Source organism: Populus euphratica, unplaced genomic scaffold, assembly GCF_000495115.2.
Source record: "Populus euphratica unplaced genomic scaffold, PopEup_1.0 scaffold180.1, whole genome shotgun sequence".
NCBI classification, from domain to species: domain Eukaryota; kingdom Viridiplantae; phylum Streptophyta; class Magnoliopsida; order Malpighiales; family Salicaceae; genus Populus; species Populus euphratica.
In genome coordinates, this window is record NW_011500060.1 from 203876 (window position 1) to 217250 (window position 13375).

Consider the following 13375-nt stretch of genomic DNA (forward strand, 5'->3'; position numbering starts at 1 on the left):
GTTCAGTTTTCACATGAAAAAATTAACCAAACCGACATTATTATTTATAAAAATTTAAAATCAAAACCACTTCAAACCAATTGTTTTTGGTTTGATTTGGTTTTTATTGTTTAAAAAAAGGTAAAATCAAGAAGCAAATCTCGTTTTTATTATTTAGAAACTTGTTCCAATTTACATGACCAAGATATAATTGAATTCTAATTAAAATATAATAGAACCAAAGTTGCAAATTATAACGTAATAAAAAAACAAAAATTGATAAAATATCAAGGAAAATAGAAACTAGAGATTAATCAAGATTAGAAGAAAAACATATTTGCTTATAGTGAATGAGTTGGATCTAAATAAGAGCTCAAAATTAAAAAGAAAACAAATCTATCTATAATGATGTAATTTGATTGAAATAAATGGTGAAGTTCATAAATTTATGGTCGGGGAGAGAATAGAATATAATGAAAAAGATAAAATGGAATTGAAGAGATGAGAGATAGAAAGAGAAAGAAACAAGGTTATAGGAAGAGATGATAAACAAAGAGAAAAAAAAAAAAAAGGAGCTACAAAGAGAGACGAGAGTCAAAGATAAAAAAAAAAGAGGGTTATTGTAGGTGTTGGTTTAGGCTAGAGATTATTTATAGTCTCTTTTATTTTTTAAGAGTTATGATTAAACCGTTCGGTTTATTCCGGTTCAATTAATTTTGGGCATTTAAAATAAAAACTAAATCCAAAATTATTTTGAGTTTTCTAATCGATTAATTTAATTTTTTTCTCAACTTTATCATTTTAATCAGTTTTTTTGGGTTTATTGCTCATTCTTATTTGAGAGTATAGTAACATTTACTTTTTAAAATATTTTTTTTAAATATATATTAAAATAATATTTTTTTTAAAAATTATTTTTAATATTAATATATCAAAATAATTTAAAAATATAAAATATTAATTTAAAAAAATATTTTTTTTTAAAACAAGGTTTTATATATGTTCCTAAATAGTCTTTTAAAATGGATACAAACTTAACTCTACGAAAACTAATTAAGTAGGTTTTTGGTTCGGCACACGCCCAGGTATGATCATTAAAATTAAAAACAAAAACAAAAACCTCCAAGTCGCCAAATTAAATCACATTAAATTAGGGAGTATTTAATAATATAGTATTATTTAAAAAAATTATTTTTAATATCCCATATAAAAAATCATCTATTTATATAATTAATTAATTTTAAATACGAAAAATTTAAAATTTAGCCAATTCTTATACGTTAGAATACCAAACAGGGCTTAATAAAATATGGAAGCCAAAATTATTTCAAGGCCTTTTCCCTCAAATCTCCACCACAATTATTCTCCTTAAACCCTAAGAAATTCCTTCATACGCCATCGTTTGATCACACAATGTCTCGTTTCCGACGCCCAAATGACGAGGAGGAGGAGGAGGAAGAAGATGACGACGACGACGACGACTTCCAAAACGACATGGAGGCTCTCAGGCAAGCTTGCTTACTAACTGGCACTAACCTCACCAATATCTCTCCTTCCGCCGCTGTCCCCGACAGAAGCGGTGAAGCAGATGGAAATTCCTGTGGTGGCGCCTCCGTTTCGGATTCGGGGAGCGAGGATGACTTTGAATTGTTTCGGAGCGTCCAGAATCGGTTTGCGATATCGGCGGGTTCACTCGAGCCGTTATCTTTAAAACCTCTTTATGCGCTTCCGGCGGTTTCAGATGACGAGGAGGATGATTTCGAAACACTCTGTGCTGTTAAACGCCGTTTTGCGGCCTATGATAACAATAACAGTCAAGGTAAGTAGTAATTACGTATCTAGATTTACTTCTTTTAATCAAGTTTTCTCTAATTTTAGCTTATAATTGAATTTATTTTGTTTAATGTAGAAAAATTGAAAACTGAAATGGAGAAACCTGAGGTTGGAGTTTCGGATAATTCATTAGTTGAAAGAAATACTGCTTGTGAAGTGTTACCTGTTACTGAACAAGATGATAATGCTGCGAATTTGCTTGGTGATAATGTGGAGATAGGGAATTCTGCTTCTGCTGAGGAGAATGAATTGGATGGTGGTAGATTATCTACGTTGGAGTTGGACTATTCTAGTTTTCCGAAGTCGGCTCAGGTGTTTATTGATGCAATTAAGAGGAATAGGTCGTGTCAGAAGTTTATTCAAAATAAGTTAATTCAGATTGAAGCAAGAATTGAGGAGAACAATAAATTGAAGGACAAGGTGAAAATTTTGAAAGATTTTCAGTTTTCATGTAGAAAAATTACGGGAATGGCATTGTCCTTGAGGAAGGATCCACGGATACAATTAGTGTCAGCACGAAAGACATCAGATTCTAAGCATCCAAAGGTAATCATCCTGTTTATTTTAGGCATTTAAAACATGGCTTACTGAAGTATTTCTTTTAGTTTGATTATCATACTGCTTAGATCCTTTTATTTTTATCTAGGGATCCATTTCTCCATTGTCTGAATGAGTTTTTTGGTGAAATATCTTTATACGAGTTATACAGCCAATTACAGTAACTCAGAAATAAATCATTGTAAAAATTCATCTTGCATGGAATATTCCCGTTATGAATATGTAATGGTGCTTGGTACTATTAGAAGCAAGTAGGTGTTGTCATTGAGTTGAAGGGTCAGTCTTCACAAGCACCACTGTATGTGAGCATGGGCTTTTTTACTTACTAATCATGGCCTTTTCAATTTTAGAATTCGTCTGAAGCCTTTCTTTGCCCATTTGTGCCTTATATCCCTATTCTCTATAGGTGTTTCATTATATGCCCAAATTTTACTAGTTTTAGGCATTGAAATTTTGACAATTCTGAACCCATGTAACATTAGTGGCTTGTGTTTTATAGAGGTGTTTGAGTTGGATTATATTAGTTGTCTTTATAATTTAAAGTTGAATGCTTTTTCTTCACCAAAGACACATTATGTTGATGTAGGTTAATGGTAAAAAGGTCTCTCCTTTGCAAGATGGACCAGTGGAGAACTCGCATGTTGCTAATTATAGAACAGCATTGACTAATTTTCCACTCTCACTGAATCGTAAAAAGTGGACAGAGACAGAGAAGGAAAATCTTGGAAAGGGAATAAGACAACAATTCCAAGAAATGATGCTTCAGTTTTCCATGGATCAATTCAGGTATGTTCAATTATATTTTTACTGATGGCTCAAAAATTTATATCTTAAGGGTGTTGCAGCTCTGTCCAAACCCAGTCTTCTTGACTTCCAAATCTTACATTTTATGATATAGTGTGTCAACATTTAATAATTTCCTATTATTGCAAAGCATTTAACTTCTATAAACGTTTGGTGCTTTCTTGTGTTTTCTGTCCGCCATCTCTAAAACACTTTGTGTCCACCTATTTTTTGGGTCTATTTTAGATGCTTTAGTTTTTGATTGGCTAGTGAACTTGAAGGTCTGACATGTGTGATATGCTGTGGAATTAGCAAACTATCAAATCCAGAAGAATGTCTAAAGCTCCCAATGTACATTTTTTTTGTTTTTGAAAAAAAGTTACTGTAATCCATTTATAGAATATGTTTAAGCAGTTTTTTACTTATGTGGCTACAATTTAGTGTCAAGCACAGACTACATGATAAAAATTTGATTCACAGTTTATTTGTCACATTTTGAATGCTTTATATGTTTATTAAGGTTGATCAATATTTGAAAGGGAAATTTATGCTGTGACCATTTTATGAAATAAACTTTGTTGAAGGGATAATTCAGTAGAAACTATAACACGCACTTTTTAGCAACATGATCAAAAGCTTGTGCTTTTTGCACAGACTGCTCTTTGCTGAATATGCGACGTTTAAGAGAAAAGGTGCTTCAGAGTGTAAACTTTAATTTGGGCCTGGACATGCATATGTAACACTTCTATGTACATTTAGTCATTAGAATTTAGAAAATTATTCTACTTTAGATTACGTGGAGTTTCTCATATTTTGTTTTGTTTGTGATTGTGAAGGCGGCAGAAGAGGGGAGTGGACTTCAGTTTGCGTGTCTATACATGTATGATGTGCGTGTATCTATGTGGTGTAGGTGCAAAAATAGGATATCCTAAGTCCTTTAGTGAAAAAGGCTGATGCATTGATTTTGTTTGTCTATGTATGTATGCCTTAAGCCTTGCATGTATATTTGGGGAAATCGATGCATACATGTATGGATGCACCTTCAGTTCTTGTTTATTAAACTTTTAGGCATTGCATTATACATATTAATGACTTCTATGATGTGTGTGTATCTATGTGGTGTAGGTGCAAAAATAGGATATCCTAAGTCCTTTAGTGAAAAAGGCTGATGGATTGATTTTGTTTGTCTTTGTATGTATGCCTTAAGCCTTGCATGTATCTTTGGGGAAAATCGACGCATACATGTATGGATGCACCTTCAGTTCTTGTTTATTAAACTTTTAGGCATGGCATTATACATATTAATGACTTCTTGCGGGTTTTATTTTTATTTTTTTGTTGTTGTTTACCTAGCTTTTCTTTTTCTGACATGCTTTATTTTGAAGTAGTTCAGAAGGATCTCGTGAAGATGGAACAAATTTGGATAGCATTCTAGTATCAATCAGAGATCTTGAAATTACCCCAGAAAAGATGAGAGAGTTTCTTCCAAGGGTTAATTGGGATCAGTTGGCTTCCTCGTATGTTGCAGGTCGCTCTGGTGCAGAGTGTGAAGCACGGTAGTTAGTCTCTTTAACAGTAAACACTTATTTTGCAGTCAAATTATGAACCTTCTTTGCATGGCTTGTTTTGAACATTTTGTAAAGTATTTAATCATGGACTTGTTGTTTGCCATTTGATTTTTAAACTGACAATAAAAAACTTCTGGTGGTCTTTGAAATATTAACCTTGCCACAAATCCTTTACCTTCTATGCCCATGTTTTCCCCTTCTATCTAGTTAATTGGCCTCTTATCCTTGCTTTGTTTGCTGGTTTGTTTATGATTAGGTGATTTCTCTTGTATTAATTTTAGTTTGTTAACTACGCAGTTGGTATCTGGGATTACCTTTTGCTTTCTTTGATGATAGGCAACACATTTCAGCTAATAGGAGAACTAATTTTTTAATTAGAATTTTGCAAGTAGCATTTAGCTTCTGTTTAATTTTTTATTTAATGGTCTCAACCCCCCCTGCAGACCAGTGATCATTAGGGACAGTTCAATTTGCTTCTGGTCTCCATTTGTGCTGTTCTTGACAAGTGTTTTCATTTTTATTTATTTTCTATGAAGCCCCTGTCAAGCTAGATTCGCAGACTTCTATGACGATGATCATCACAGACATCTTTACCATTGCTCGCTTTGAATAAAAGTGCAAGGTTAATGCAAGTCATACAGGTGGGACCCATAAGTGACTTCTGCTTTACTCAAAACAGCAGTGTTGATTACGTCTGTGATGATCATCATCACAGATTCCTGTGTGCTCACATATTTTCATCTTGTAAAAGTGCTATCAATTCTGAATTGCTTGTTACATGTGTTTTTATCTTGATGTAAATGGTTAATGCCTGCAGGTGGCTGAATTTTGAAGATCCGTTGATAAATCAAAGTCCATGGACCATCAAAGAGGATAAGAATCTCTTGTTAATTGTCCAGGAAAAGGGGGTTACTAACTGGTTTGATATTGCAGTATCATTGGGAACGAATAGGACTCCATCTCAGTGTCTATCTCGCTTCCAGAGGAGTTTAAATGCACGCATATTGAAGAGGGAGTGGACCAAGGAGGAGGATGCTCAACTTCGCATTGCTGTAGAAACTTATGGTGAAAGAGATTGGCAGTCTGTGGCTTCTACTTTGGAAGGACGGGCTGGTACTCAGTGCTCTAACAGGTCAGTTTGTTCCCTCTAAACATATCTTGTAAGTATTTAATTTGAGCACACCCTTTTAGTCGCTGAATTCTCTGTGCGAAATTTACTTCAGACCCAAAAAAAAAAAACGCTATTACAAACCAAAAAACAGTTTACTGATTTCAACTTTTCTTCTCTTTTTATTTCCATTTACTCTATAAAAACAAGTGTGAAGCACTTTCCTTTCCCACATTACCTTTTATTCTTGTAACTTCTTGATAGCATTTTCTCCACAGAAAGAAAAATGCTTTGTAATTTCCATCTCTAGTTTCTTATTTATTTTGTAAATATTTTTCCATGGAAAATTAAGGAAACATGTTTGTTGAATACAAATTTTCCATAATAAAAAATAAGGCCTTGTTTGGCTTACATGAAAAATTAAAATAATAAAAGAAATAGGCATAAAAGTTAGATAAACCAAACAAGGCCCTTGTTTTTATACTGGAAAACAACGTTTTTGGTGTTTTTCAATTTTCTAGAAAATTGGAGAAATAGAAAAGAAGTTTTTCCAAGAGAATAATTTTCATTTTCTATTAGTTAATGTGTTTTCTATAGTTTTTAAATTCCATGAAAAATTCTCAACAAGTTACACAACCTAAAGGTTGCGCATTAAAATTGTGTATTCCGGTGAGATTTTTTTTTTTTAAATGATGAAGCTAGTGGAAGATTTCCAATTAAATCTGCCTTTAAATGAATGGAGCTTATATACATGGTATTTTGTGATTCATTCTCCTTTACTGTCATTCTATTGTTTTTAGAATTTTGTGATTGTGATAAATGCTAACGATGGATTGTCTTTTACCAAGTGAGATTTGAAGTATTTTATAGAGCCTGCTGCTTTAGTATGATGGAGGATAACAAGGATTTTATATTTGTATCTTGTTTAAATCATTCAGTCACCTAGTTGATAGACCAGGGTTTATTTTTGTCAGTTTTGTTTCCAGGATTATTTGTTTTACTTGTCATCTTCATCCAAAAGGTGAAAATGGGTTGTACACATCATATATGTGTTTTTCTTTTTCTCTATGTTTCACAAATTTAATGTGGCAATATATCCCCCCCTGTACTTGTTCTTATATCTGCAAATTCAATTGGACCTTCTTGATTTTATCCTACCATTATTACACAAATCTAGAAAGTTCTACTAGTAGATTCTATTTGGCTGTCCTTGTAAGCTGTTTTTGAAGACTTCTCAGGCATTTTATTAATCTTCCAATCAAGCTGTGGTTGGCACCGAGGTCCTGGCCACAAACACAGGTTGTGTGGCATACAAACCATCATGTCAACTGTATATATTCAGTCTCAGCATTGCCAAACATGCTTAAATGTGTTGTCAAAGGTGTCATAATATGTCTTTTCACTGAAGCATTTTTTTGAGGAGCTCACACTCTTTTTTTCTGGTTACATGAAAGTTCACTTTCTTTCTTCTGCACCATCAATTGATTCATGTGTTAATCCATGCCTTCCATCCGATGACGATCATTACTGTCGACAACAGATTTTCTTATATGATTCTTGTGCATCTGTTAAGTTCAATTCTGTTAAATGAGTGTACCATCACAATGTTTCAATATACAGATGGAAGAAAACCCTTCATCCTGCTATACGAAGGGTTGGGAGGTGGACTCTGGATGAAGACAAACGCCTGAAAGTAGCTGTAAAGCTTTTTGGTCCAAAGAAATGGGACAAAATAGCTCAATTTGTGCCAGGCAGAACTCAAGTGCAGTGTAGAGAAAGGTGCGGTATAATCTCAAAGTCGAAGTAGATTTAATTTTGTAGACAATATGAAGTAATGTTGACTTTTTATTTATGTGACAGATGGGTTAATTGTCTAGATCCTTCTATGAATCGGCATGAATGGACTGAAGAAGAGGATTTGAGGTTAAAAGCAGCAATTGAAGAATGTGGATATTGCTGGTCTAAGGTTGCTGAACGTCTCCCACAACGAACTGATAATCAGTGTTTGAGGTATCATGTTTTGGATTTTAATGGATGGATTTAAAATCTCTGATTTTGTTGTTCATTGTACCTTTTTTCATCATATGAAGTTTCTCTAGATTTTGTTCTCATTTGCATCTATTTGCATAACCAGGAGATGGAAGGTGTTGGTTCCACATGAAGTGCCTTTGTTACAGGCGGCTAGGAGGATGCAGAAAGCTGCTCTTATAAGCAACTTCGTAGATCGTGAGTCAGAACGGCCAGCACTTGGCCCAAATGATTTTGTTCCACTGGCAATTACTGGACTAGTATCTGAACCTGAGAAGATGGATCAATCTGGGAAACGTAAGAGAAAGTTAAGGTATGCTTTTCAGAATTTCAAATATTGCCACATTGTTTTTTGTTTTTTTAGTGCACCCTGTATTTAATTTGAGGCCTTCCCTTCTGTGCAGGAGGGAAGAATCTCAGATGGAAAAAGTTGCTGCACCTGGGTAAGTTATCTTTCAAGACTTGTTACTTGCTCGTTCATGTATTAGGATTTTTTTTTTCTTCTTTGTCATATTATTAAGCTACTGAGGACTTATATGTCTATCAGTATCTGTAGGCTTATTCTTGGTTCAACCATGGCTCTGATTTTCTCTCCTTTTTGTGGACTGCAGTAATGCTTTAAAGAAGATTAAATCAAACAGGAGTAGAAAAAAGGTGCAAATTTCTTCCAAGGAAGTGCCAGAGATACCTGATGGCACTCTGGTTGGAAACTTAGGTGGAAGTCGTTCTGTTGTGACTGAGACAACAATGGAATACTGTTCAGAAAATAACTGTCATGCTGAACGAGGTCAAGATCATCCATCATCTAATTCTATTTTGACACCATTAATGACAACCAGCTTTCAAGGGGTTGATTCCATTCAGAACCAGCGGCATCCCGAGTCGCATCCTAAGGGACATAAGCCTGTGGACAGAGTTGGAAACGGAAAGAGTCTTCTCATGTCACCCCCTGAAAACTTAGATGCTGGAATGATAAATGGTGACGTTTCTCAGACCTTTCCCCTGAACGGTACCACATCAAGTAAGAAAAGAAGAGCTCATAAGCAGCATTGTAGGAAGAACATATGTGCTAAATCAAGTGAAGGGAGTTCTGTGTTATCAGAAACTACTATTGATGCCAGTGCATTGGTTAATGATTATCTGGATTCAAATTTAGTGACACCCAATGAAGAGGACAACATACTTGGTCAGTGTGATGCTCCTGGCAAGAAGAGGGTACCCAAGCTGCATTCAGAGAGTTCAGAATGGACTGGTAGCCTTGACAGTCTGCTGCCGCCCCATGAGAATTCAGAATTAAGAGTAGCTAGTACTGAAATCTTGAACAATTCCTCTTTATTTGGGATCCCTACAAATGAGAAGAGGAAGGCTTTTAAGCTTCCATGCAGGAGGAAAATAAGAAATGAAGAACCATCAAGGAAAGACCAGTGTTTTGCTGCTGTTCCTCTTCAAGAGGATACCACCAAAAAATCAAAAGCCAGAGGCAAATTATGTTCTAAGAAGGTTTTAGAAACGAAAAATGAAGATGACTTTGTGCTTGCCTCCCTCCTTAGGGATAAATCAAAGAAGAAAAGACTTAAAGTTGCACAAAATGCTGATCAGGCTTGTTCATCCTCCAGTATGATAACGAGGCCTGAAGTGCTCTCCAGAGTAGATCAACCTAGCAATGGTAATAAATTGTCGTCTGTTGTGCACAATAGTGAAGGACAGACATGCTCTGATGGCAGAAGTTCAGAAAATGGTTTATCCCTTGATATGAACGCACATCGATCAAATCATATGCTGACAGAGCGCTGTGAGTTAGATGTGAACAATCATGGCATATTCGCTCCCATGGAAGGAGTGAGAGAACCAGGACGCATCGACCAGGAAGCTGTTCTTGAGCCCGGTGACATTTCTCCTGCTGGAAGTGGTTCTGGGGTTAACACCCACTCCCATGCAAGAAAGGGGCCGCAGCTGCATTCCAAAGGGGGTTGGGCAGAACAACCGCGCAATGATACAGATCCAGACAAGTTGTCATGTTCCGTAAAGAACTCAATTGGATCAAGTAGCAAGCCAACCATCATAGGCAATGACATTGAGCCAGGTGGACGGTCCGGCCACTCTCCATCAGCCAGTGGGGAAGCCTTAAAGTATTATAAAAGACGTTCAAAACGCTGATCATGAGCGGAGCTTACACCTCCAGGGCTAGAGAAATCTGTAAATAGGAACGTTTTGTGCAGTGCGGAAGAGAAACGAAGAAGGAATTCTGGTGGAGGGGTGAGGCTTTGCTTGTAGACTGAGCACACTGAATTTTGTAGTATACAATTGAATGTGATTGTTACTTCTGCGGAAAGCAACACATTAAAGTTTTGAAAACGGAGCAATTTTATTTTATTCCACAAGAAAAAAAAAAAAAGGAAGAAAGAAGAAGCTATTTCAGTAAGGTGCCTTTTATATGGCTTAATATTTTTAAATTCTTTTTTTTTTTTAGATTAATGTGGGTGTCCGGGCCAGCTTGCGCGCACCACGACTAATCCCACGGGCCCTGAAGTTAATGACTATGTAAGCCTCCAGTGGTCATCATATGAGCAACCAAGAACTCGAACCTGAGATCACAGAGAGAGCAAACCCCTTGATCCCAAGTCTTTACCACTTGACCACCGTCTAGATGGTAAATTCTTATCAATATCAGAGGTGGTTTCAAATTTGATAAAATCGGTGAAAAACAACTGCTCAAGGTAGACCCCAGAAGCTACAAAATCTATGCAAAGGTAATGGACCACTTAACGCTTTTAGCTTGATAATTTTAAAAATATTTTTTAAAATTATATTTTTTAACAAATATAAAAATATAACAACCATCATTAAATTTTTCTCATGAATAGAATTTGATGACACCAAAAATAAAAAAATTTATTATTAAAAGGCCATCAAATCGATAATTGTTTTTTCTATTTAGTTTAGAAACCTAAATACAAGGAAAATAAATATTTAGATTAAAATTGAGAGTAAAAAACAATAGGAACTATTAAAAAAATAAAAATAACAATATAAAAACAAAAAAATAGCTTTTAACCTCAATTTTAAATTGGTCATGGGTTTCTCCTTGTTTTACTTAGATTCATTGTTTGAGTTTGGTTTATCATTTACCAATTTTGACAAATTGCTCTTCAAATTGGGTATAAAAAATTAAAATTATAAATAAATTAAGGATAAAATTAAAATAAAATTTGCATGGCAATGTTCACTGCTATAGATTATAGTGAGTTCCCCGAGTATTTCAGTACATTGTAAGGTAATTTCAACTCTTCATAATTAATATTGTCCACCACGTAAATGCCTCTGCTTTAACAACATTGAAATAATAAAACACTGATTATTGTCAATGAAAAAAATATTATTCTAATAAAATACTATTATAAATAAAAAAGAATTAAATTATTTTTTGTGCTATACCATAAATTAAATTAATTTTTTTAATATAAAAAGATATTTAGGTATTGTTAATGTGTTTTTTAGTAGATAAATAAAACTATATAGGAATTGATCTAAAATAATCTGATTGACTTAACAAATTTAAAGATAAATTTAGATTAGAATATTAAGACACTATCATATAAAGAAAATTTAAAAAAATTAAAATTTATTTTTTAATTAATTTAATGTTGAAAAATAAAATAAAAAATAATTAAAAAATAAAATCGAGCTAAACTAGTTACATGTCATAAGACTATAATAACCTATAAAAAATAAATTATAAAATAATTATAAAACTTTATTTTTAATTAATTCAATGTTAAGTATAAAGTTAAGAACAAAAATATTTATAAAAAGATAAAAAAAAAGTACCCTGTATCAATGCAACTAAATCATAAAACTCATTACTTTGATCAAACCATGATACACCATATACAAAATAAAAAGTAAAAATAAAAAAATCATTATGAAATTTAATTTTTAATTAATTTAATAATAAAGGATAAAATTAAAAAAAAACTAATCTATTTAAAAAAACAAAATAACTCATAAACATTATTAACTTAAAAAAAATTAAATTGTAAAACTCACAATTTAAATTATGAAATCATGATACACTATAAAAAATAAAAAGTAAAAAACAATAAAAATCATTACAAGACTTAATTCTTAATTAATTTAATAATAAAAAATAAAATTTTAAAAATAATTTTTTAAAAAAAAACAAAATAACCTATCAACATTATTATCATGTAAAACTTACCACTCAAAACACTGAAATAACTTCATAATAGAATTATGAAGTTCTACATTACTAAATTTATCGTTAAAGAATGTAATTAAATTAAAAATAAAAAGAAAAACAAAAGAATCCTAAAACCATTTAAAGAACAACGTGAAAAGAGGCTCGAGTTTTCAATATTCTAAAAACAGACTAGCATCACCCCCATTAATTTGTTATACCACATCACAATTAATTTCCAGGGATTTTTTTAACCCAGGAGGTTAAATTTTTGCCGAGAGTTTGCACTCCATTTCCATTCAACATCCATCAAACTTCTTTATCTGGTATCTTCCCCGGATTTTACCTTGTACGAGATTTTCTTTGTAGCTCGAGGACTACATCGGATTCATTCTTGTTGTCTAGCAAAACTAAATCGATCAGATGCACTTACAACCTTAAGAACTTCAAGCCTCCAATTGATCATGCAGTGCTCCAGTAGCAAATATTACTCATTCATCCATTATCCATGACCAGTTAAATGGGCATAATGTAAGATTTGCCGAGGCAAAGAGCACTACCTAACACATTCACGATAGGGGAATACAGGACAACTATGTTTGATAAGCATATACACTTTATTAGACAACAATATCAGCTAGTCAAAAATCAGTCCTTCAAGAGCTGACCTTCACCAGACTCTTCGTACCAAAACACAATCAGTATTGATTCAAAATGATAGCATCAACGTTTCTGATGCAGATGCTATAATATTTGCAACGCTAAACAGATAGGAGAATCAAAATCAATTAACTTGATAAACCACTTGTACCAATGTGAAATTCAAAACCAACATATCTAACATGTGATATGAAAAACAAAAATATAGCCCCAGCTCAATCCAATGTGTAACATCCAGCATCAAGAGATAACATAAGATCCAATAATTTCAACAAAATCTTAAATTCATCTTCAAAATACTAAAGAAAAAAGGAAGGCGCCTGGTAACTACTCAAAGCTCCCTAATAGCGACCAATTCCCCAGACTCTAATGACGCCATCAGTATAACCACTGAACAAGGTGCTTCCATCAGCACTCCAGTTCAAGCTTGTGCAATAGATCTACAAAACACAACGCAAAATTATGTGAATTGGGATTGCTCTATAATCGTCCCTAAAAAAAAGACATATATCATTATCTTATTCATGGTACCATCAAGTGATTCTATAGGTATAAAAAACTCAAATGTATTGCACAGTTCTAGGTGCAAAATCTTACCATTATCAGCTAAAGCATAGTATCAAAATAAGTACTTTTAAGAAAACAATCTATCAATCAGCA

General features: G+C 33.5%; 2 protein-coding genes across 4 annotated transcripts in view; one reads left to right on the forward strand and one right to left on the reverse strand.

Annotated features, from left to right (window-relative positions):
• The first annotated feature begins 1278 nt into the window (after positions 1–1278).
• MYB4R1 (myb domain protein 4r1) lies at positions 1279–10252 on the forward strand. 3 transcript variants are annotated; one of them, XM_011002174.1, is made up of 10 exons: positions 1279–1798; positions 1889–2358; positions 2957–3156; positions 4539–4709; positions 5539–5853; positions 7450–7608; positions 7690–7839; positions 7964–8170; positions 8262–8300; positions 8469–10252. In XM_011002174.1, the coding sequence occupies exons 1-10, from the start codon at positions 1393–1395 to the stop codon at positions 10012–10014; spliced, it is 3663 nt and encodes a 1220-aa protein (XP_011000476.1). In that variant the 5' UTR covers positions 1279–1392; the 3' UTR covers positions 10015–10252. The 3 variants fall into 3 exon arrangements, with proteins under 3 accessions (XP_011000476.1, XP_011000477.1, XP_011000478.1); XM_011002175.1 differs by having other exon boundaries at positions 4542–4709; XM_011002176.1 differs by lacking the exon at positions 8262–8300.
• Positions 10253–12823: 2571 nt separating this feature from the next.
• The window catches only part of LOC105108038 (guanine nucleotide-binding protein subunit beta-like protein), a 2188-nt gene continuing 1636 nt past the window's right edge, over positions 12824–13375 (reverse strand). The window contains exon 2 of the mRNA XM_011002177.1: positions 12824–13155. Coding sequence (XP_011000479.1) covers positions 13057–13155 — 99 coding nt within the window. The 3' untranslated portion in view covers positions 12824–13056. The remainder of the gene's footprint in view (positions 13156–13375) is intronic.